Source organism: Scyliorhinus canicula, chromosome 5 (genome assembly GCF_902713615.1).
Source record: "Scyliorhinus canicula chromosome 5, sScyCan1.1, whole genome shotgun sequence".
NCBI classification, from domain to species: domain Eukaryota; kingdom Metazoa; phylum Chordata; class Chondrichthyes; order Carcharhiniformes; family Scyliorhinidae; genus Scyliorhinus; species Scyliorhinus canicula.
The window spans coordinates 128,051,995-128,077,835 of record NC_052150.1 but is presented as its reverse complement, the minus strand read 5'-3'; the positions used below and the strand labels follow the sequence as shown (position 1 = coordinate 128,077,835).

The window sequence follows — 25,841 nt, the reverse complement described above, 5'->3', positions numbered from 1 at the left end:
TTCTGGAGTTGTTGGGGCAGGCTTCCATTTCTCTCCTTCCAAAGCTGGACAAAGACCCCACAGACCATGGGTCATACCAGCCGGTCTCCTTGCTTAATGTAGATGCATAACTTTTAGCCAAGGTGGTAGCGTTAAGTTTGGAACCGTGCCTCCTGGAGGGAGTGCGGGAGGATCAGACGGACTTTGTGAAGGGTGGGAAGTTGTTGTCTAATGTGAGACGGTTACTCAATTTGGTTCTTGCACTGGCGGTGGGACCAGAGCCGGAGATAATTGTATCTTTGCACACAGAAACGGCCTTCAACAGGGTTGAGTGACGATACTTGTTCACAGTTCTGCAGAAGTTTGTGTTTGGTCCTCGGCTTGTGTCGTGGGTGTGGCTGTTGTATGAGGCATCGTCGGCTAGTGTGTGAACTAACCATGAGTTTGGGGTCCTTCAAATTGTATTGGGAACGAAGACGGGTTGCCCGATGTCTCCGTTCTTCGCATTGATGATTTAGCCATTGGCAATTGCCTTGAGGGCCTCTGACAGGTGGAGAGGAATGGTTGGGGGAGGGGGATAGAGCACAGGGTGTCGTTGTACACTGCCGATCTTCTGTTGTTTGTCAGGGACTCGGGGACAGTGGGTGATATTGTGGGAATATTGTAGAGATTTGGCTCTCTTCTTGGGCTATAAGTTGAATGTTGGGTAAAGTGAGTATTTTGTGGTTGGGCCCTTGGGGGCTGCCTTTTCGTTGTGCTGGGACTGTGTTCCACTATCTGGGGGTCCAAATGGTGCGGGATTGGGCTCGGCTTTGCAAGCTGAACTTTACTAGTTTGGCGAGTAGGGTGAGGGTTGTTTTGCAGAGATGGGACAGCCGTCGATTGTCTCTGGTGTGCCGGGTGCATACGATTAAGGTGACTATGTTGCAAAGAGGATGACTATGTTGCCAAGACGAGTGTTTTTGTTTCAGTGTCTTCCAGTTTTCCTACCTAAAGTTTTTTTTTCGGGATCTGGAGCGGCGTATAACAGGGTTTTTATGGGCGGAGTGAATTCTTCTGATTTGGAGGGGGGTCTTACCGAGGAACAGGCAGACAGGGAGGTTGAAGCTGCCGAATCTGTGGTTTTACTTTTGGGCAGCCAATGCGGAGAAGATGTCGGGTTGTTTCGGGGACCAGAAAGTTGCCTGGGTATGGATATGGTCATGGTCATGTAAGGGGTTGTGCCTGCAGGCTTTAGCGACGGCCTCTCTGCTGTTTGCTGCAGTGAAGCATTCGTCGGATCCAGTGGTTATCTCTGTTAAAGATATGGCAGTAGTTTCCGCCAGCATTTTTTAAGTGTACGGTGAGTATGTGTAGGTACTTTCAGGTCTGTGACTGGGCTTTTTCAACATGCCCAGGAGTCCCGCTATCCACCTGTGCAGATTGGAGGCAGGCAGAATGTCCGCTTTGTATGCTCGGATCATGGGGGAAGAGCAGGTTTCGGTGGAGGAGGTGTAGACTAGATGGGAGGGGGAGCTGGGTGAAGTGAGTCTCTCCACAGGTTGAATGCTACGTCATTCTGCACGAGGCTAAGTTTGATATAGCTCAAGGCGGCGTTCAGGACTTTTCACCAAGGCCAGATTAAGTCAGTTTTTTTGAACGGGTTAAGGATAGATATGAATGGTGCTCAAGAGAGCCTGCAAAACGTGCGCACATGTTCTGGTCCTGCTCCAAATTGGTGGCTTTTTTAGGGATCTTTTATCAACACCATATTGGCAATTTTAAATGTGGATTTGGAGACCTGCCCATTAGTAGTGATATTTGTGGTGTCGGCCCAACCGGAATTGAGGACTGGGGTGATGGCGAATGCTCTGGCGTTTGCCTCATTGGTTCGGTGGCGGATTCTGTTCAGTTGGAGGTGCGCGACACCTGATGGAGTTCTTGTACCATAAGTGATCAAGTTCATGGTTATATTGTAGATGGCAATCGTTTATGTTGCATTTCAAGGATTTAGCTACTGTTAGCCATGGGTTGGGGAGGCGGGGGGGGGGGGGGGGGGTGATAATAATTGTTGGTACGGTTTTTGTTTTCATATGTTTGTTGTGGTTGTTGATACATGTGTTATTGTTTATGTATAAAATGTTACAAATGTAATAAATAATTTCCCCCAAAAAATGATTGAAGATGTCGTCAATAGTGCTATTAAGTGAAACCTACTCTGCAATAACCGGCCCACTGACACTGGGTTCTACCAGGGTCACTCAGTGCCTCATGTTATTACAGCCCTGATCCAAAGAGTTTCCTGGGCTGAAGAATCTTAGTTATGAAGAGAGATTGCATAGACTAGAGTTGGTTTCCTTGGAACAGAGGAGACTGATGGGGAACATGATTAAGATGTATAAAATGGAGGGGCATAGATAGATTTGACAGGAAGAAACTTTTCCCTTTGGGAGAGGGAGCAGTGACGAGGAGGCATAGATTTAAGATGAGGTTTAGAGGGGATTTGAGGAATAGATTTTTCACCCAGATCTTGGTGAGAGTCTGGAACTCACTGTCTGAAAGGTGGTGGAGGCAGTGACCCTTAACATTGAAGTATTTAGATGTGCACTTGATGTGCAGCAGGTGTATGGGAACACCACTACCTGCAAGTTTCCCTCCAAGCCACACACCATCCTGACTTGGGGCTACGTTGCCGCTCTTCATTGTCGCTGGGTCAAGATCCTGAAACTCCCTTCCTAACAGCACTGCGAATATGCCTGCACCACATGGACTGCAGTGGGTCAAGTAGGTTGCTCAAAACTACTTCCTCTAGGACAGTTAGCGTTGGGCAATAAATGCTGACCTGGTCATCGATGCCTATATCTCACCAACAAATAAATAAGAAGGATACTTGGGACTTTTGCAAAATGGGATTTTGTAAACCATATGTGACCGGACCATTTAATGTTAGATTGGTGTGATTTTCACCATTTATTTCAGCAACATATTTTCTGAAGTACATTCAATCAAAAAATGAATGCTGAGCTAAAGATGTTAGGCAGGGTGATTTGAAGCTTGATCAGGGAGGTGAATTTTAAAACAAAGTATGGACATGAATATTGTCATGGGAGTGTCCCTTTAAGAAAGGTTTTTATCTTTCATGGCTTCAGTGATGTCATTGTGTGGGTGGGGCTGTGCTGTCTTTTGGTTTTGCTTTAAGATTTGACTGTTGTGGACTCAGAGAAAGAACTATTTTGTTCCTGTCTTTCTATTTTCATTTTAAATATCTGTTCCAATAAAAAAAATACATTGATTATAGCTACCTGCTGTTTTGGTAATTTAAAATATATAGTTTGCTTTCCGGAAGGGTTTAAGCCTGCTAGTGAGACAGGGTCAGAATCTCAGGAAAAGCCAGTCTTATTCAACTGAGAATGCAGAGTGCTGACTTCCGGTGGCGGCGATGTCCGAGTGAGCCGCACATTCGGTGGGCTCTCACTCCGGCCGGCTGGAACAGCTGTTTCCCCGCGATAGCGGGACTACGGAGGCGGCAGAAAGGCTGCCTGGAACAGAGGAGGAGAGCGGGCTGCAGAGGATGTAAGGGTGGAGGCCAGCAGGTGAGGAAGAAGGAGAGAGAGAGAGAAGGAGGAAGCTGACCTGCAGGTTAAGATGGCGGACCCACGGACCTTCCTTCCTCCAGGACAAAGGGAAAAAGAAAAAGTTTGGAGTTGCTGAGGAGGGACAGCTTGGACCCACTTCAGATGCCCAAGAGGTAAAATTGAAGGAGCTGGGCGAAGGAAAGCGGCAGCGGAGGCGCTGAGGAGCGGGCTGCGGCATATGGAACAGCGGGATTCCAGAAAGCAGAAGAAGAAGGAGAAAAAGGGACAGAGACAAGGACCGGAAGAAAATTACCTGGGACCTAAGATGGCGGACACACGGAACCCGGACTCAGCAATCCAGCTGGCGCTGGATAACATGCTCCAGGTAATGAAGTCCAGTTTTGAAGCGCTGAAGCGGGACAGCTTGGACCCAATCCAGAAAGCGGTGGATCAGCTGAACCAGAGGCTGGACGCCCAGGATGTTAAAGTTAAGGAGCTGGGAGAAGCGGTGGAGGAGCAGGCGGATGCGCAAACGGTTGCAGCGCTAGAAGTGGACGGCCTGAAAGAGCGGCAGAGAAGACTGCTGGACAGAGTAGAGGAGCTGGAGCATAGAGTCCGCAGGAACAATCTGAGGATGGTCGGCCTCCCGGAGGGGGCGGAGGGAGCTGATGCTGCAGCGTTTGTAGCAGACCTGCTGAAGCAGCTGATGGGGGCCGAAGCCTTTCCGCGACCGCTGGAGCTGGAGGGGGCACACAGGGTGCAGGCAAGGCAGGGGCGGCTGGGCGGACCCCCCCGCCCGATGGTGATTAGGTTCCACAGGTTCGTGGACAAGGAGCGGGTGCTGCAGTGGGCAAAGAGCGCCAGGAGCAGCACGTGGAATAACAGTGTGCTCCGCATCTATCAGGACCTAAGCCAGGAGGTGGCTCGGCGGCGAGCAGCCTTTAAGAATGTCAAGGAGGTGCTGTTCAAGAAGCACGTGAAGTTTGGTCTGCTGTTCCCAGCTCGGCTATGGGTCACGCACCAGGGTCAACACCACTACTTTTCCGAGCCCGAAGAAGCGATGGATTTTGTGAGGGACCTGGGGATGGCCCCGAAAGGAGGCCCTAAGGACACGAGTTAGGGCCCGAGGATTTCTGTGGGGAGGAACGCCGAATGTGCCTGGACTGCTGCTCAACGGTTTGCTGGGCCAATGGGGCCAAACGGAACATTTGAGACTCTTTCCTTTGTTCATGGACATTTATGTGCTTTTTCTCTTTTTTCTATGTTTTTTCCCTTTTTTTTTTCCTGTTTGGGCTTTTTGTGCAGCTCGCGGAAGACACTGGAGCCGGCTTGCCCCAGTGGGTGGGGAGGAGGGCGGGGAAACAAGGGGAATGGGACAGGAAGGCGCCGGAGTGTTGAGTCACCGGGCTAGCAGATTGGCTAGTCAAGGAAGTCAGATGGGGGGGAAAGCTATAGCCAGTAGATGGCAGGGGTGGGGGTATCGGGGGATGGGGTTAGGGGAGGGGGGGGTTGTTCTGCTGACGGGAGAGGGACTTGAAATAGGCACTGGAAAGGAGGTCGAGGGTGGAGGCAGCTATAGGGCGGGCCAGGAAGGGCGCGACGCACGGGTCAGGGGCCGGCCCGAGAAAGGCTATGGCTGACCGGCGGGGTGGGGGGGGTGGGATGTGCCCCCCGACCAGGCTGATCACCTGGAACGTCAAGGGACTGAATGGGCCGGTTAAGAGGGCGCGGGTGTTCGCGCACTTGCGGGCCCTGAGGGCGGACGTAATTATGTTGCAGGAGACACATCTGAAAGTGTCAGACCAGACCAGGCTAAGGAAGGGCTGGATTAGCCAGGTCTTCCACTCGGACTTGGACTCGAAGTCCAGAGGGGTGGCAATCATGATCAACAAGCGTGTGCAATTTGAGGCAGAGGGCATATCCGCAGACAGGGGGGGGCAGATACCTGATGGTACGGGGCAGGCTGGAGGGGAGAAGAGTGGTGCTGGTGAATATATATGCCCCGAACTGGGATGACGTGGACTTCATTAAAAGAGTGCTGGGGAAGATCCCGGACTTGGATTCTCGCAGGCTAATAATGGGAGGGGACTTTAACATGGTCCTTGACCCGACTTTGGATCGGTCGTGTCCCAGAACGGGTAGGCTCTCAGCAATGGCAAGGGAGCTGAAAGGGTTTATGGAGCAAATGGGGGCAGTGGACCCCTGGAGGGAGGGACAGCCAACAGGAAGGGGCTACTCGTTCTACTCGCACGTCCACAAAGTATATTCCAGGATAGATTTCTTTGTGTTAAGCAGGGACTGTAGGGGGGAGGTAAAGAACACGGAATACTCAGCAATTACCATTTCAGACCATGCCCCGCATTGGGTGGACCTGCAGTTCGGGGGAGCGAGCTATCAACGCCCGCAATGGAGGCTAGATGTGGGACTGCTGTCGGAGGAGGGGATCTGCGAGAGGCTTCGGAAATGTATAAAAAATTACCTGCAGGTGAATGACACTGGGGAGGTCTCAGCGGCGACCGTGTGGGAGGCGCTAAAGGCAGTAGTGCGGGGGGAGCTGATTTCAATTGGGGCCCATAGAGCCAAGGCAGACCGGGCAGAGATGGATAGATTGGTCAGGGAAATGGGCCGGATAGATGAAGAGCACGCGGAGTCCCCGGGGGAGGTTTTACTCAGGGAAAGGCAGAGGCTACAGGCGGAACTGGGGGCACTATCCACGAGCAGGCCCGTGGAACAGCTTAGGAAGGCGAGGGGAGTGGTGTACGAGTATGGGGAAAAGGCTAGCAGACTGTTAGCGCAGCAACTTAGGAGGAGGGAGGCGGCCAGGGAAATAGGTAGAGTGAGGGACGAGGGGGGGCACAAAGTGGAGGATCCGGCAGAATTGAATAGGGTATTCCGGGACTTCTATCGTAAGCTGTATACTTCGGAGCCGCCAAAAGAACCGGAGGGGATGAAAAGGTTTCTGGATGGGTTAACATTCCCAACAGTTGGGGGGGGGCGAGTGGAAGAGCTGGGGGCCCCGATTAGAGTAGAGGAGGTATTGGGGGGCCTAAAGGCCATGCAGTCGGGGAAGTCCCCGGGGCCGGATGGATACCCAGTAGAGTTTTATAGGAAGTTCTCTGAGCTGGTGGGCCCGGTCTTGGCGAGGGTTTTCAATGAGGCAAGGGACAGAGGGACCCTGCCGCCGACGATGTCACAAGCCACCATATCTCTGATATTAAAGCGGGGTAAAGACCCGGAGGTGTGCGGGTCCTACAGGCCAATCTCCCTGATTAATGTAGATGCCAAGCTCCTGGCAAAGGTACTGGCGGGTAGAATGGAGGACTGTGTACCGGAGGTGATTGGGGAGGATCAAACGGGGTTCGTGAAAGGTAGGCAGCTGGCGGCCAATCTGAGGAGATTGCTCAATGTGATAATGATGCCCCCGGCGGGTAGAGAGGTGGAGGTAGTGGTGGCTATGGACGCCGAGAAGGCCTTTGACCTGGTGGAGTGGGAATATCTATGGGAGGTGCTCGGACGGTTTGGGTTCGGGGAGGGATTGGTGGATTGGATCAAATGATTACATCAGGCCCCGAGGGCCAGCGTCAGGACCAACAGAGAAGTGTCGGAGTACTTTAGGTTGTACCGAGGGACCAGGCAGGGCTGCCTGCTCTCCCCGCTGCTGTTTGCGCTGGCCATAGAGCCGCTGGCGATTGCGCTGAGAGCCGCAGAGGGTTGGAAGGGGATGGTGAGGGGCGGGGTTGAACACAGGGTTTCTCTTTATGCAGACGACCTGCTCCTGTACGTGTCGGACCCAGTGGCCGGGATGGGAACTATACTGGGAATGCTGAGGGAGTTCGGCCAGTTCTCAGGGTACAAATTAAATACGGTCAAGAGTGAAATGTTTGTGGTACAGGCAAGGGGCCAGGAGAACAGATTGAGGGGGCTACCGTTTAGGTTAGTTGAGGAAAATTTCCGGTATTTGGGAATCCAGGTGGCACAAGACTGGGGAAGGCTGCACAAGTTAAATTTGGCCAGGGTGGTGGAGCAAATGAAGGGAGAGTTTCGGAGATGGGATGCACTCCCGCTATCGCTGGCAGGGAGGGTGCAGACTGTAAAGATGACAATCCTCCCTCGATTTTTGTTTATTTTTCAGTGCCTCACGATCTTTATCCCACAGTCCTTCTTCAAAAGAGTTAACGGGCTGATCATGAGCTTTGTCTGGGCGGGAAAGTCTCCGCGGGTGAAGAAGGCGATGTTGGAGAGGAACCGCAGCGAGGGAGGGCTGGCGTTGCCGAGTCTGGTCAATTATTACTGGGCGGCCAACATCGCTATGATAAGGAAGTGGATGGTGGGTACGGGGTCTATTTGGGAGCGAGTGGAGGCGGCTTCGTGCAGGGGCTCCAGTTTGGAAGCCCTGGTCACGGCTCCTCTACCGCTGCCGCCGGCCAAGTACACCACCAGCCCGGTAGTGGTGGCGACCCTGCGGATATGGGGCCAGTGGAGGAGGCATGTGGGGGAGATGGGGGCGTCTGTCTGGGCGCCAATCTGCGACAACCATCGGTTTGCCCCCGGCAGTATGGATGGGGGGTTCCGAGTATGGCGGCGAGCAGGGGCGGGAAGGGTGGGTGATATGTTCCTGGAAGGGAGCTTCGCGAGTTTGAGGAGCTTGGAGGAGAAATTTGGGTTGGTAGGGGGAAATGATTTTAGATACCTACAGCTGCGGGACTTTGTTCGTAGACAGGTCCCATCTTTCCCGCGCCTCCCGCCAATGGGGATCCTAGACAGAATAGTCTCTGGGAGGGACGAAGGGGAGGGTAGAGTCTCAGGTATTTATAAGGTGCTCATGAGGGAGGAAGGGTCCCAGACAGAGGAACTGAAACTTAAATGGGAGGAGGAGCTAGGCGGGGAAATGGAGGATGGGCTGTGGGCAGAGGCCCTGAGTAGGGTAAACTCGACCGCGACATGTGCAAGGCTCGGGCTGATCCAATTTAAGGTCGTTCACCGGGCCCATATGACGGTGGCTCGGATGAGCAAATTTTTCGGGATAGAGGACAAATGCGCTAGGTGCGCGGGAGGACCAGCGAACCATGTGCACATGTTTTGGGCATGCCCTGAGCTGAGGGGGTACTGGGAGGGATTTGCGGGGGTCATGTCCCAGGTGCTAAAAACAAGGGTGGTGATGAGTCCAGGGGTGGCAATTTTTGGGGTTTCGGAAGACCCGGGCGTCCAGGGGGAGAAAGCGGCCGATGTGCTGGCCTTTGCTTCCCTGATAGCCCGGCGACGAATATTATTGGCGTGGAGGGACTCAAAGCCCCCGAAGACTGAGTGGTGGCTTGCGGACATGTCAAGTTTCCTGGGGATGGAAAAAATTAAGTTCGCCTTGAGGGGATCTGTGCAGGGGTTCACCCGGAGGTGGCAACCATTTATTGACTTCTTTGCGGGAGAGTGAGCGTCAGCAGGGGGGTGGGGGGAGGGGGGGGGGGGGTAGAGTAGAGTAGGAGGGAAAATATGGCGGGTAGTACGGGTGGGAGGGGAGCGGGCTTGTGCAATACGGTATGATGGAAGTATTGAAAGTACGTGGATGCTTGCACATTTTTGCCTTTTTTGCTTCCTTTCTGATGATGTCTGTAACTGTTTATAAAGCCAAAAACTACCTCAATAAAATTGTTTATTAAAAAAAAAGAGAATGCAGAGTGCTGGGCAATGCCCTAAAAAAGGGGGGTTCTGTTTATGGGATTTTGTTTTTGAGTTGGAACAGTTATGGGGGGAGTTCATTATGTGTTATACATAGATTATTGTAGCTGTGGGGTGTCTTTATGTTTGTAATTGATGAAAATTCTTGCTGTTTGTTCATATACAAATGTTAACTCAGTTCTTGGAATAAAGCTTATTTTGATTAAAGTGTCTGGGAAGACTGTTGAATAACACCTGAAGTGTCGGCTCTTATGCTCATCCAAGCCAAATGCAAAAAAAAAGCTCAGGTGAACTCCACAATACACTTTGGAGATTTTTAAACCCTGGCCCAGAGAAATTTAAGGTTGGAATTCCAACAAATAGGGCGTGGACAGCTGAAGGCAGCATAGTTGCCATTGGTGGGATGAAAGAAATGGGATCGCAGTATCACATTAGCAACAGGGATATGGCACGAGGTAGTGCTGAGGGTTTTAGCTAAGGGTGGTATGGCGGTACAGGCTTGGAGGGCTGAAGGGTCTGTTCCTGTGCTGCATTGTTCTTTGTTCTCTTTTTAGGTCTTTAGGCAGGGAGTGGTGAGTAGAAGGAGAAAACTGAAAGCAGAAGGATGTTACAGGAATGGGGAGGGTGTGACGAGCAGAATTTTAGAAAGAAAAGGAGGAGTAGAAGCTTGAGGACAGGAAACTATTTTAAATGCCAGCGTGCGTGCATCATAATGGAAGTTGAGTGGTCAACAGTTCTATTGAAATTGGATGAAGGGAACTTGAGTTGGGCCACATGGACAAGATGAGCTCAGAGAGCGCATATGGGGTGATTGAAGAACAATTAGGCAAATGCATGTGTTTCAGGCTAGGACATGGAGGAACCTTTCCCTTGGTGGACAAAGGGAAGCAAGAGAGCAACTCGGTGACCAAAAAGCATGTGAACCTCTCTTACTTGATTGAAAGAACGGGAATGGTAGGTTTGAGGAGACAGTCGGTTGTGCAGAAAATAAACCATTATTGGTTTATTATTATTGGCCTCCAGATAGTTGGTGAGCAACTTTGGTAGAGGAGAGTAAGATCTGCATGTGTTTGTTGTTAGCCAGATCAGATGGTGGATGGCTAATCCATTTGAGTGCCATTAAGATCTGCGCTTCTGGGATTTGTAGGAGTTCTGACAGTCCTTGCCTGACACAGCTCCAGTGGTGTGTAAATGCTTTAATGTTTGACCTGCAGATTTTTTAAATTATAAGCTGCTTCTTAACTTTTTTTTTAAAAATAATGTGATTTTCAGGTTATCCTGGATGATGCCCGCATTGACCTTCCTGGAGGGAGCATTGGAAAAAGAGCTACAGATAACTGTAAGTTTCCTGTACTCTGCTTAACTAACTGGAGAGATTCCGGATTTCATCCAGTGCCACCACCACCTCCATTTCCTTACCCTCTGCCGGAGACAAGGGGTGGGATTCTCCCCTACCTGGCGGTGTGGGGGGTCCCGGCGTAGCTGAGTGGCGCCAACCACTCCGGCGTTGGGCCTCCCCAAAGGTGCGGAATTCTCCGCACCTTTAGGGGCCAAGCCCTCATATTGAGGGGTTAGGCCCGCACCGGAGTGGTTGGCGCGGCGCCAAAACCGGCGCCAACAGCCTTTGACGCCTGGCGTCGGGGCTGGCCAAAAGACCTTCGCTGGTTCGCGCATGCACCTGTGCGTCAGCTGCCGCTGACGTCACCACCGGCGCATGCATGGTAGGGGGGTTCTCTTCCGCCTCCGCCATGGTGGAGGCTGTGGCGGCGGCGGAAGAAAAAGAGTGCCCCCACGGCACTGGCCCGCCCCCGATTGGTGGGCCCCAATCGCGGGCCAAGCCACCGTGGAGGCACCCCCCGGGGTCCGATCGGGGGTGGGATTTTCGCCGGTCCCGGGCGATTCCCTGACCCTGCGGGGGGTCGGAGAATTTCGCCCAAGGTCACATTTAACAACCTCCTCACATTCAAAAACAGCTGCCTTCCCTCGGGAACCGCATCACCTTCGGGAGACACCCTTCCAACATTGCTGCCAAAGCCTTTGCCAATATCTTGGCATCTACATTTAATAGGGATATTGGCCTATATGACCCTTCACTCCACCGGGTCCTTATCCTTGTTTAACTGCCGGGAAATCAAAGCCTGTCCCAACATCTGTGGCAAGACCCCCCCGAACCATCGCATCCTCAAACACTCCCACCATCAGCGGAGCCAGCTTATCATTAAATTTATTATATCCACTGGGAACCCGTTGGGTCCCGCTGTCTTCCCTGGCTGCATGCTCTCAATTGTCTCCTTCACCTCCTCCCCCACAGGCCCCTCCAACCCTGCCCTATCCTCATCACCCAACCTCAGGTACTCCACCCGTCCAGGAACTCCCTCCTCTCTCCTCTCCCGGTGGCCCCGACCTATGTAACTTCTTATAGAATTCTTCAAATACTTTGTTAAATGAGTCTTTTTATTGTAACGGAAAGTAACTAGCAGAAAATGGTTTTGATCCATCGACCTCTGAGTTATGGGCCCAGCACGCTTCCGCTGCGCCACTCTGTTCCTGGGTTTCAAATACTTTGTTGATCTGCTCCGGGGCCCCCACCAGCTTTCTCATCTTATTCCACATCTGAAGTATCCCTCTCGCCGCCGCCTCCCTCCTGAACTGGCCGGCCAAGACAAAAAAAACCCCCCCCCCCCCCCCCCCCCCCCCCCCCCCCCCCCCCCCCACCTTCTCAACTGGCGCATCGCATCCCTGTGGACAACTGGTGGAACTTCATCTTAAGCTCCTTCTTCCTTACCAAGAGGTCCGGATCCCCTGCGTACCTCCTATCCATCTCCAGCGTCTCTTCTATCAATTGTTGCCGCTCCCCTCTCTCTTCCTTGTCCACCTTAGCCTTAAACAAAATCACCCTGCTCCCCCCCACCCCTCTTTACTACTGCCGTCAGAGCCTCCCAAAGCACTGACTGCAAAACTTCCCCCGTGCAATTAAACCCTACATATCCCTCGATCACCATCCCAATCGTTATAGCAAAAACTCTGTTCCCCTAACAGCCCTACATCCATTCTCCGCCTCGGCCTATGTGCCATCCCCTTCTCCAGAACCACATCCACCCAATGTGGCGCATGGTCCGAAATCAATATTGCTGAATACCCCTATCCTTTGACCTCTGCCAATAACACCTTCCCCACCATGGAAAAGTCAATTCTCGAGTACACTGTGGGGCAACAGTTGGGGCCATATACGCTTGCCAGCACCACCAACCCAACGTACCCATATCTGGCCCCCTTGACCGTCACCACCTTCCCCATTTGAAACCTCACCCTCTTACCCACCAATACAGCAAATCCCGAGCCCTGTTATTGAACCACCAAATGGAAAACCTGACTCGCCCAACCCTTCCTAAGCCTTACCTGATCTTTTATCCTCAGATGAGTCTCCTGCAGCGTCACCATGTCGGCCTTTAGGCTCTTTAAATATGTAAAGATCCTCATCCTCTTCACCGGTCCCCAAATCTCCCTCATGGTACTATTATGACCGGGGGTCTGTCGCCACACACAGACGCCCCATCCCTTTATTGCCATCAACCCCTCCCCCTCTTGGAATCCCCACTCCACTTGCTCTTGAAAACATCTCTCCCATTATCGAGCCCGTGCCTGCACCTTTCACACCTCCCAGGCCCATCGAAACCCGTTCAACCAGGTTCCAATGACCATGGCCCCTCCCCCCACTACACTCCCATTCATTAGCCGATCTTTGCTTGCTAGTGTTGAGGCCCCTGCCCTAAAATTCAGTCCCTGAAAACAGGACACTCGAACATAAGCAGTGCGCAAAGACTGCGCCCCAGAAAGCTACCATAACCCCCAAAGCCCAATATGCTTGTACTCACTGGAGCCCACAGCAGAGGGTACACTACCCTGCCCCATCAACCAACCCAAAAACCAAACCCCCAACTGTTCTCTCTCTCCCCCCCCCCCCCCCCCCCCCCCCCACAAATGCAAAACAAATACACATCCTGAAACAAGAGATAAGGCTGTACACAGCATTTCACCCCTCCCTTCAGTTTGAAGCCAAACTCCAGTTCCAACTCTCATTTCAACCCCAATCCTTCGGCTTTCACAAACACCTCTGTGTTGACATGGAATTTGTGGAAACAAATTATTACCACCCTTGGCGGCTCATTTGCCTTCGGCTTGGGCCTGTGTGACCAATGAGCTCTGTCCCTCCCCACATCTTCACAAAGTATTCGGTCAGCCTCGGACCCTCCACCCCTCAGGCAATCTCACATTTCTCAAATTCAACTGCCTCTACCTATTCTCCAGGTCCTCCAACTTGGCTCTAAGTCCTTTGTTGGCCTCCGCAGTTCCTCATCCATCGAGGTGAACTGGTCACTATGTTGCACAGAGCTTCCTTCAACTTCTCTCCTTGCTCCTGTACTTCAGCCGATGTCTTCAACACCCTGCCTTCACCGGGGCCATCGCCTCCTCCACCAGCTCCTTCATCGCAGCCATGTGTTTGGCGAACTGCCTCTCAAACTCTCCAGCCATCACCTCGGTCAAAGTCTCTACTATGAAGGGCGTGATCCTAGCAACCCAACCTCCGCCATCTTGCCTGCTGCCGGGCTGACCTGTTCTCTCGACAGCATACTTTCGCTCGTCCCCTTCTTCCCAGTGCTTTTTTTTTCTGGGTCTTTGACAGTATCCACCTTCCTTCTGTCTTATTGCACCAGCTCATTCAAAAACTGCCCCTGGAACCGGGCATTAAACTCCAAAAACGAAAACCTTGAGCAGGAGCCACCCAACGTGTGACTTCCACATGCGTGCCGCGCTGGAAGTCCAACTATGTGGAGCTTAATAGGATGGCTGAGATTTATGCCTGCTTATTGTGGGAAACGTTGAAGGCGGTGATCAGAGGGGAGTCACGATCTCGGCGCATGGGGTGAAAGGGATCGGCTAGAAAGGTAAAGATAAGGATAGAGGGGGATATAAAAGGTGTGGCGGAATTGCGCTATTGTAAGGGAGAATATCACAGCTGTACTATGAGAGGACACCTCAGAGGGCAGTGAGGCTATATGGGTAGAGATCAGGAATACGAAGGGTGCAGTCACAATGTTGGGGGTTTACTACAGGCCTCCCAACAGCCAGCGGGAGATAGAGGAGCAGATAGGTAGACAGATTTTGGAAAAGAGTGAAAACAACAGGGTTGTTGTGATGGGAGACTTCAACTTCCCCAATATTGACCGGGACTCACTTAGTGCTAGGGGCTTAGACGGGACAGAGTTTGTAAGGAGCATCCAGGAGGGCTTCTTAAAACAATATGTAGACAGTCCAACTAGGGAAGGGGCTGTACTGGACCTGGTATTGGGAAATGAGCCCGGCCAGGTGGTAGAAGTTTCAGTAGGGGAGCATTTCGGGAACAATGACCACAATTCAGTAAGTTTTAAAGTGCTGGTGGACAAGGATAAGAGTGGTCCGAGGGTGAATGTGCTAAATTGGGGGACGGCTAATTATAACAATATTAGGCGGGAACTGAAGAACCTAGATTGGGGGCGGATGTTTGGGGGTAAATCAACATCTGACGTGGGAGGCTTTCAAGTGTCAGTTGAAAGGAATTCAGGACCGGCATGTTCCTGTGAGGAAGAAGGATAACTACGGCAAATTTCGGGAACCTTGGATAACGAGAGATATTGTAGGCCTCGTCAAAAAGAAAAAGGAGGCATTTGTCAGGACTAGAAGGCTGGGAACAGACGAAGCCTGTGTGGAATATAAGGAAAGTAGGAAGGAACTTAAGCAAGGTGTCAGGAGTGCTAGAAGGGTCACGGAAAGTCATTGGCAAATAGGGTTAAGGAAAATCCCAAAGCTTTTTACACGTACATAAAAAGCAAGATGGTAGCCAGGGAAAGGGTTGGCCGACTGAAGGATAGGCAAGGGAATCTATGTATGGAGCCAGAGGAAATGGGTGAGGTACTAAATGAATACTTTGCATCAGTATTCACCAAAGAGAAGAAATTGGTGAATGTTGAGTCTGGAGAAGGGTGTGTAGATAGCCTGGGTCACATTGAGATCCAAAAAGGCAAGGTGTTGGGCGTCTTGAAAAATATTACGGTAGATAAGTCCCCAGGGCCTGATGGGATCTACCCCAGAATACTGAAGGAGGCTAGAGAGGAAATTGCTGAGGCCTTGACAAAAATCTTTAGATCCTCACTGTCTTCAGGTGATGTCCCGGAGGACTGGAGAATAGCCAATGTTGTTCCTACGTTTAAGAAGGGTAGCAAGGATAATCCAGGGAACTTCAGGCCGGTGAGCCTTACGTCAGTGGTAGGGAAATTACTGGAGAATTCTTCGAGACAGGATCTACTCCCATTTGGAAGCAAACGGACATATTAGTGAGAGGCAGCACGGTTTTGTGACTGGGAGGTTGTGTCTCTCTAACTTGATAGAGTTTTTTGAAGAGGTCACAAAGATGATTGATGCAGGTAGGGCAGTGGATGTTGTCTATATGGACTTCAGTAAGGCCTTTGACAAGGTCCCTCATGGTAGACTGGTACAAAAGGTGAAGTCACACGGGATCAGGGGTGAGCTGGCACGGTGTATACAGAACTGGCTAGGTCAAAGAAGACAGAGAGTTGCAATGGAAGGGTGCTTTTCTAATTGGAGGGCTGTGACTAGTGGTGTTTCGCAGGGATCAGTGCTGGGACCTTTGCTGTTTGTAGTATATATAAATGATTTGGAGGAAAATGTAACTGGTCTGATTAGTAAGTTTGCAGACGACAAGGTTGGTGGAATTGCGAATAGCGATGAGGACTGTCAGAGGATACAGCAGGATTTAGATCGTTTGGAGACGTGGGCGGAGAGATGGCAGATGGAGTTTAATCAGGGCAAATGTGAGGTAATGCATTTTTGAAGGTCTATTGAAGGTAGGGAATATACAGTGAATGGTAGAACCCTAAAGAGTATTGAAAGTCAGAGAAATCTAGGTGTACAGGTCCACAGGTCACTGAAAGGGGCAATACAGGTGGAGAATGTAGTCAAGAAGGCATACGGCATGCTTGCCTTCATTGACCGGGGCAGTGAGTGTGAGAATTGGCAAGTCATGTTGCAGCTGTATAGAACCTTAGTTAGGCCACACTTGGAGTATAGTGTTCAATTCTGGCCGTCACATTACCAGAAGGATGTGGAGGCTTTAGAGAGGGTGCAGAAGAGATTTACCAGGATGTTGCCTGGTATGGAGGGCATTAGCTATGAGGAGCAGTTGAATAAACTCTGTTTGTTCTCACTGGAACAATGGAGGTTGAGGGGCGACAAAATTATGAGGGGCATAAAGTGGATCGTCAGAGGCTTTTCCCCAGGGTAGAGGGGTCAATTACTAGTGGGCATAGGTTTAAGGTGCGAGGGGCAAGGTCTAGAGTAGATGTACGAGGCACGTTTTTTTTACACCGAGGGTAGTGGGTGCCTGGAACTCGCTGCCGGAGGAGGTGGTGGAAACAGGGACGACAGTGACATTTAAGAGGCATCTTGACAAATACATGAATGGGATGGGAATAGAGGGATACGGACCGAGAAAGTGTAGAAGATTGTAGTTTAGTCGGGCCGCATGGTATGCACGGGCTTGGAGGGCCAAAGGGCCTGTTCCTGTGCTGTACTTTTCTTTGTTCTTATAAGTGGAGGCCATTCTGGAGATGGATCGGAACTTGTCGGCGATTCCTGAGGAGACGCTGTTGAAGAAAGGGAAAAGATCCAGGTGGCATTTGAGCTTGTGTCTGTGGGGAAGGCGGTAGGGCAGCTGCATCGGGTCCGGGGGGGGGGATATATATGAACGTGGGGGGGAAATGCCAGCAAGATACGAGCGCATCGGTTAAGGCGACAGGTGGCGAGGAAGATTGATCGGATGAAAGATTTGGGGAATGAGTGTGGCGGTATCCACTCTATATTATAGAGCTGGTTTAGCTCACTCGGCTAAATCGCTGGCTTTTAAAGCAGGCCAGCAGCACGGTTCGATTCCCGTACCAGCCTCCCTGGACAGGCGCCGGAATGTGCCGACTAGGTGCTTTTCACAGTAACTTCATTGAAGCCTACTCGTGACGATAAGCGATTTTCATTTCATTAAAAACTGATCAGAACTGACTTTATATTAAATCATGATTTAACTCTATATTTAAAAACTGATGACTGGTGAAGTCATATATCTATTGTAAACCATTACTTATCGCAATAATGTTTTTTAACTATTACTACAAACATTATCTTTGTAAAACCCAGCTGCAAGTGAGCTCATTAAGTCTAGTGGTCTTGTCGAGAAATAAGCCTTGCCAACTAAGGGAGGCTACTGCTTGTCTAGTGGCCTTGCCAACTAAGGGAGGCTACTGTTTGTCTAGAAATAACTGTTGGGAGTTGATCTAGTATCTTCAGAAGCAGGTGCTCTGCTATAACTCCCTTCGACTCCCTAAGTAAAAAAACCTTATAAATGTTTAAGCAAAGGCTGTGAAAAGTTTTTTCGCTTCGAGAGCTGTTTAGGAGATTGCTGAGTGTTTACCTGACCAAGCCGCTGCCTTTATCTCGACTCGTAGAGTTCTGCTCTTGATTGAGTATTGAACTTAGCCATTGTAAGTATGAATTGTTTTTTAAAAAATATTTTTATTCTCCTTTACCCCCACCAACAACAAACAATAATCAACAACAAATATATCAAACCCCATAACAATAACAACGATCCCATCCTCCCACCAACCCCCAAACATCAGCCCGCATGTTAACATAAACAAATGACAAAAAAGGAATCCGGGATTACCCATAGCCATCTTTAACATACATAGCCCCCCAACCCACCCACCCATCCCCCCCCCCAACTAATGTTCAATGTTATCCAGTTCTTGAAAGTGCATAATAAATAGTGCCCATGACTTGTAGAGCCCCTCCGAGCTTCCCCTCAGTTTGAACTTAACCTTCTCAAGGGTCAAGTATTCCAACAGGTCCCCCCCGCCATGCCAGGGCACAGGGTGGAGAGGTCGCTCTCCATCCCAGCAGGATCTGCCTTCGGGCGATCAACGAGGCGAAGGCTATAATATCTGTCTCCGCACCCATTTCCAACCTTGGCTGGTCCGACACCCCAAATATGGCCTCCCAGGGACCCGGGTCTAATTTCACACGCACCACCTTGGAAATTACCCTAAACACCAAGTATGAATTGTTTATAGCTTAAGCAATTATGTAGTTGGGGAGTTCAAAGGCTAGCTCATCACATATCCTGTATTTGCCAAACTGTACCATTGATTAAAAACTTGTATTAGCCTTATTCTTTAAATAAATTGGGTATTTATTTTACCATACAGATCCGTGCCTATTTTTGCAAATAAGTGTGACATTTAACTAAGGCTCATCATATTCTCACCTCTGCGACTACTGGAGGATGAATTACCCATACCCAGCTCTCTGAATAAGAAAGATTTAGCTGCAGTTAAGGATAAGATAGCCCCCGAAGTGATAGTCTATCTCGTATACCAAAGGTAGTGAAAGCAAGGAACATTGTTGATACTATAATTAGACATCCAAGACAGCGAGTCTTTCTTTAGATATTGACAAGGCATTGTCTGGTAGCTTACAACCTCAACTAATCGGGAAGATCTTGGGTAGAATACACCTCGACTGTCACATGAGGTGGTTACCGAGTCAGGGGAGGCAAATGCGGGTATTTGAGTCCTTTTTACCACCGGCTGTACAGCTAGAGCCTCCGGTGGGGGATGAAGGCATGAGGCGGTTTTTGGATGGACTAGATTTCCCAGTGGTCGAGTAGAGGTTTGGCGCCCAGATCGGGCTGGTGGAAGAAATGGGGTGCGTGGGTTCAATGCATTCCGGGAATGCCCCAGGTCTGGGCGGGTTTCAGCAGAGTTTTTGAAAATGTTTGGCGTGAAATTGGGACCCCTTCTAGTGGAGATGTAAGTGAAGTTGTCAGTAAGGGGGACCTCCCACCCACACTGTTTGAGGTTTCAATTTTGAACAAGGATAAGGATCCACAGAATGTGGATTGTACCGTCTATATCGCTGCTAAATGTGGATGCGAAACTGTTGCCGAAGGTGCTGGCAACCTGTCTAGAGGACTGTGTTCCGAGGGTGATAGATGAGGACCAAACTAGGTTCGTGAAGGGACGGCAGCTGTCAGCGAATATTAGAAAGCTGTTGAATGTGGTCATGATGTCCCCGGGGTTCTCGGAAATGATTTCACCTGTAGGAAGTGCGCCCATCTCTAGCTCCTCAGAAACCGCGTTAGGGAACTGGAGCTGGATGAACTTCGGATCATTCGGGAAGCAGAGGTCATAGATAGTAGCTTCAGGGATGTAGTTACTCCGAAGAATCATGATAGATAGTTGACAGTGAGAGGGGCTGGTAGGAAGCAGTCAGTGCAGGGATCCTCTGTGGTCGTTCCCCTCAGTAACAAGTATGCCGTTTTGGATACTGTTGAGGGGGACAACCTACCAGGTTAAGCCACGGTGAACGGATCTCCAGCACTGAGTCCGTCCCTGTGGCTCAGAAGGGAAGGAGGGAGAGCAATAGTTATTGGGGACTCGACAGTTAGAGGGACAGATAGACGGTTCTGTGGCAGCGAAAGAGACTCACGGATGGTATGTTGCCTCCCTGGTGCCAGGGTCCGTGACGTTTCGGACCGTGTTTTCAATCGTTAAGGGGAGGGGGAACAGTCAAGTCGTGGTACACATCGATACCAACAACATAGGTAAGAGAAGGAACGGGGATTTAAAACAGGAATTTAGGGAGCTAGGGTGGAAGCTGAGAGCCAGGACAAACCATGTTGTCATCTCTGATTTGTTGCCGGTGCCACATGTTAGTGAGGTAAGGAACGGGGAGAGTGTGCAGATAAACACGTGGCTGTAGGGATGGTAAAGGAGGGAGGGTTTCAGGTACGTGGATAATTGGAGCACATTCTGGGGAAGGTGGGACCTGTACAGACAGGACAGTTTACACCTGAACCAGAGGGGCACCAATATCCTGGGAGGGAAATTTGTTGCGGCTCTTTGGGGGGGGTTTAAATTAATTTGTCAGGGGGCTGGAAAAACAAGCTGTAGTCCAGAAGCCAGTGTTGAGAGTAGTGAGGCACTGAGGAGGGTATCAAGGTCGCAGGAGTGTACCGACAGGCAGGAAAGTGGGTTGAAGTGTGTCTACTTCAATGCAAGGAGCATCCGGAATAATGTAGGTGAACTTGGAGCGTGGATTGGTACTTGGGACTCGATGTTGTGGCCATTACGGAGACATGGTTAGAACAGGGACAGGAATGGCTGTTGGAAGTTCCGGGGTATAGATGTTTCAGTAAGAGTAGGGAAGGTGGTAAAAGAGGTGGGGGAGTAGCATTGTTAATAAAGGATATTTGAACAGCAGCAGAAAGGCAGTTCGAAGGGGATCTGCCTACTGAGGTAATATGGGCTGAAGTTAGAAATAGGAAAGGAGCGGTCACATTGTTAGGAGTTTTCTAGAGGCCCCCAAATAGTAATAGAGATGTGAAGGAAGAAATTGCAAAACAGGTTATGGATAGGTGTGGAGGTCTCAGGGTAGTTGTCATGGTTGACTTTAACTTTCCAAATATTGATTGGAACCTCTATACGTCGAACAGTTCGGATGGGGCAGTTTTTGTACAGTGTGCACAGGAGGGTTTCCTGACACAATATGTGGACAGGCCGACAAGAGGGGGGGCCACATTGGATTTGGTACTGGGTAATGAACCGGGCCAAGTGTTAGATTTGTTTGTGGGAGAGCACTTTGGAGATGGTGACCGCAGTTCGGTGTCTTTCACTATTGCAATGGAGAGGGATAGGTCCATACGGCAGGACAAGGTTTGTAATTGGGGGAGGGGTAATTCTGATACGATTAGGCAAGAATTAGGGAGCATAAGATGGGAACAGAAACTGTCAGGGAAAGGCACAAATGAAAAGTGGAGCTTGTTCAAGGAACAAATACTGGGTGTCCTTGATAGGTATGTACCTGTCAGGCAGGGAGGAAATGGTCATGTGAGGGAACCATAGTTCACAAAAGAGGTTGAATGTCTTGTCAAGACGAAAAGGAAGCGTTATGTCAGGATGAGAAAACGAGGTGCAGTTGTGTCGCTTGAGGATTACAAAGTAGCAAGAAATTAGCTTTAAAAAAAGGGTTTAGGATTGCTAGGAGGGGGCATGAGAAGTCCTTGGCGGGTCGGATCAAGGAAAGCCCCAAGGCTTTTTACTCTTATGTGAGAAATAAAAGAATGACCACGGTGAGGGTAGAGCCGGTCAAGGACAATAGTGGGAACTTGTGCATGGAGTCAGAAGAAATAGGAGAGGCGTTGAATGAATACTTTTCTTCAGTGTTCACCAAGGAGAGGGGCCAGGTTTTTAAGGATGAGAGTGTGATACAGGCGGGTAGGCTGAAGGAGGTAGATGTTCCGAGGAAGGATGTATTAGCAATTTTGAAAAACTTGAGGGTCGACAAGTCCCCTGGGCTGGATGGGATATATCCAAGGATTCTTTGGGAGGCAGGGGATGAGATTGCAGAGCCTTTGGCTTTGATCTTTGGGTCCTCACTGTCCACTGGGATAGTGCCAGAGGACTGGAGAGTGGTGAAAGTTGTTCCTCTGTTCAAGAAAGGGAATAGGAATGACCCTGGTAATTATAAGCCAGTTAGTCTTACTTCGGTGGTCGGTAAGTTAATGGAAAAGGTCCTGAAGGATAGGATTTATGACCATTTGGAAAGATGCAGCTTAATCCGAGATAGTCAACACTGATTTGTGAAGGGTAAGTTTTGTCTCACAAATTTGATTGAATTCTTTGAGGAGGTAACTAAGTGTGTAGATGAAGGTGGAGCAATTGATGTCGTATACATGGATTTTAGTAAGGCGTTTGATAAGGTTCCCCATGGCCAGCTCATGAAGAAAGTAAGGAGGGGGCTGAAGGGTGGGTCCGTACATTTGCTGATGACACCAAGATTGGTGGAGTAGTGGATGAGGTGGAGGGCTGTTGTGGGCTGCAAAGAGACATTGATAAGATGCAGAGCTGGGCCGAAAAATGGCAGATGGAGTTTAACCCTGATAAGTGCGAGGTGATTCATTTTGGTAGAAAACATTTGAATGCAGATTACAGGGTCAACGGCAGGGTTCTGAGGAATGTGGAGGAACAGAGAGATCTTGGGGTTCATGTCCACAGATCTCTGAAGGTTGCCAAAGTGGATAGAGCCGTGAAGAAGGCGTGTGTTGGCGTTTATTAACAGGAGGCTTGAGTTTAAGAGCTGTGGGGTTATGCTGCAACTATATATGACCCTGGTGAGACCACATTTGGAGTATTGTGTGCAGTTCTGGTCACCTCATTATAGGAAGGATGTGGAAGCATTGGAAAGGGTGCAAAGGAGATTTACCAGGATGCTGCCTGGTTTGCAGGATAGGTCTTATGAGGAAAGGTTGAGGGAGCCAGGGCTTTTCTCTTTGGAGCTGAGGAGGATGAGAGGCGACTTAATAGAGGTTTATGAGATGATCAGGGGGATAGATAGAGTGGACGTTCAGAGACTATTTCCTAGGGTGGATGTAGCTGTTACAAGGGGGGTATAACTATACGGTTCAGGTTGGGAGACATAGGAGGGATGTCCGAGGTAGGTTCTTTACTCGGAGAGTGGTTAGGGTATGGAATGGACTGCCTGCTGTGATAGTGGAGTCGGACACTTTAGGAACTTTCAATAGGTTATTGGATAGGCACATGGAGCACACCAGAATGACAGGGAGTGGGATAGCTCAAATCTGGTGGAGGGGATGGAAGAGGGGGAGCGAGAATGTTTTTTGGGGGGGGGTGGTTTCTTTGTTTCTTATAGTTGGAAAACGGCAGAGGAAGTGGGTTGGGATGGAGGGGTTTGGGTATCTGGAGTGTGGTTTCTGAGCAATGTTTATTCTTAAGACCATAAAACAGGAGCAGAATTTTGGGCAGCACGGTAGCATTTTGATTAGCATAGTTGCTTCACAGCTCCAGGGTCCCAGGTTTGATTCCCGGCTTGCGTCACTGTGCAGAGTCTGCACGTTCTCCCGTGCCTGCGTGGGTTTCCTCCAGGTGCTCTGGTTTCCTTCCACAGTCCAAAGATGTGCAGGTTAGGCGAATTGGCCATGACAAATTGCCCTTGCGTTCAAAAAGGTTAGGTTGGATTACTGGGTTACGGAGAAAGGGTGGAGGCGTGGGGGGGGTGCTCTTTCCAAGGGCCGGTGCAGACCTGATGGGCCGAGTGGCATCCTTCTGCACTGTGGATTCTAATTAGGCCACTCGGCCCATCGAGTCTGCTCCGCCATTCAATCATGGCTGATATTTTTCTCATCCCCATTCTCTTACCTTCTCCCCATAACCCTGATCCCCTTATTAATCAAGAACCTATCTACCTCTGTCTTGAAGACATTCCGTGATTTGGCCTCCACAGCCTTGTACGGCAAAGAGTTGCACAGATTCACAACCCTCTGGCTGAAGAAATTCCTCGTCATCGCTGTTTTAATGCATTGTCCATTTAGTCTGAGATTGTGTCCTGTGGTTCTAGTTTTTCCTGCAAGTGGAAACATCCTCTCCACATCCACTCTATCCAGGCTTCAAAGTATCCTGTACATTTCAATAAGATCGCCCCATATCCTTCTAAACTCCCAACGAGTAGAGACCCAGATCCCTCAACCGTTCCTCACATGACAAGCTCTTCATTCCAGGGATCATTCTTGTGAACCACCTCTGGACCCTTTCCAAGGCCAGCACATCCTTCCTTAGATACGGGGCCAAAAACTGCTCACAGTACTCCAAATGGCCAGAGCCTTATACAGCCTCAGAAGTACATCCCTGGTCATGTATTCCAGCACTCTCGACATGAATGCTAACATGGCATTTGTCTTCCTAACTGCCGACTGATCTTGCACGTTAACCTTTACTGGTGCTGTTTGTCTCTTTTTCTTGAAATAATTACAATTGCCTGAATAAAAATATTTTTTAAAGAGTATATCCTTAAATCTTCACAACCTGTAACTACAGTAAAAGGAAATTAGATGTGAAAAATGTATTTGCAATGTATCTGCCTATTGAGAACTACTTTGCTTTGGATATTTCAGATGGTCAGTTAGATTCCAGATCTTCACGCCGTGAAAACTTGAGTTTTGGTCAGAATATGAATGCTGCAAGCTCCATTTCGCACGAACCAAGAATGGCACGATCACAAGGTAGGGTGAGCCTAAGAACATAAGAAACAGGAGGAGTAGACCACATGACCCATCAAGCCGACTCCATCCTTCAATATGACCATGGCTCATCTTGTTTACAACTCTTCTGCCCCCAGAATTCTTCATTCTTTGAGAAACCAGAAATCTGTTATCACAGCCTTGCATGTATTAAGCAATGGAGAGCCCAGAGCCCTCGGTTGAGAATACCTATGATTTTTAAATTCCACGAGCTGCATGGCCAGATTTGTACCCCTGTCCCAGGGACATTTGTGCCCAGGGAATTGACTAAACCATCATTTTCCCTGGAAGTTGTAGTGAATTAATTTTCATCATATAAATGTGCAGAAAACCTCCCTTATTGCATCTAATTAATACAATTAGCTGAGTGAAGTATGTCATCCTTTCACAGTTCAATTTTTTTGATGTTTTAGATAGTCAGTCACGACGAGAGAACTTTGGAAGCAGTTTTGATCGTGTTAATATGGAAAGTTCCAGTGCCTATGATCCAAGAAGGCTACGGTCACAAGGTAAGTTACTTAATTAGGTTTGAACACCAATTTGGCCAAAAAAAACCTGATGACATTTGGTTGGTACAAGAAATTGAAATATATTTGTTTGCCATAACTTTTATGCTTTTGGTATTTCAGATGGACAGTCAGGCAACTTTTCAAGATATGAGAACTTTGGGAGTAGTTTTGGTCAGCATGGTAACATGGGAAATTCCAGTTCATATGAATCAAGAATGCCACACTCTCAAGGTAGAGTATTTTATGCAGAAATACTTCCTAAACTTGTACTGCCTTTCAATTCAACTTCCCTCGTGACATCCCCAGTCCTAATTCTGAACCTGCATCTGTCTGTAGTTTCTCTTTTATTTCCCCTAATGCCAGTTTGGAGGTCATCTTATCCATGCAACCAGCTGCCCACTCCCTTGATCCATTCGCATTAACCTGTTTGGCACCTAACATTTTTCCCGGCTTCCATGCTAGCTGACATTACAAATTATTCCTTCTCCTTGGGACTAATATCCTTGTGTTTCTTTAAAATTGTCTTCATCAACCCATTCTGGAATAAAACCAACTTCAACCTAATAAAATTCAACTTTGTGACCTTGCTTATACTTATAATCTTGTCTGTCTTTGTCTTTTCCATCTGCACTTCTGTTTAAGCATCTTTTTGAAAAAACCTCCTCTTCAAAGTGTTCTTCATTTCCCTGCTTTTGCTTAAACATACTTCCCATTTCTCTGAATTGAAATGTTTCTACCAACTACACCAGCCTGTCACTTTTGCATTTTCATTCACAGATTTCCATCCTGCTCATTTGCCACAATTAATAAATTATGACCTATTTCCTTTCTAGCTTGTGTACATATAACTTAAACAAATGGATGGGAAGTGATCCTACCATAGATTGTTGAGGCACACACCCATAGCCAGAGCCTGCTATTACA

General features: G+C 49.3%; 1 protein-coding gene across 2 annotated transcripts in view; it reads left to right on the top strand.

Moving 5' to 3' along the window:
• LOC119966251 overlaps positions 1-25,841 on the top strand; it is a 142,089-nt gene that overhangs the window by 85,833 nt on the left and 30,415 nt on the right. For both annotated transcript variants that reach the window (XM_038797613.1, XM_038797612.1), the window contains exons 9-12: positions 10,479-10,545; positions 24,283-24,390; positions 24,822-24,917; positions 25,038-25,148. In XM_038797613.1, the coding sequence (XP_038653541.1) occupies positions 10,479-10,545; positions 24,283-24,390; positions 24,822-24,917; positions 25,038-25,148 (382 nt within the window). The remainder of the gene's footprint in view (positions 1-10,478; positions 10,546-24,282; positions 24,391-24,821; positions 24,918-25,037; positions 25,149-25,841) is intronic.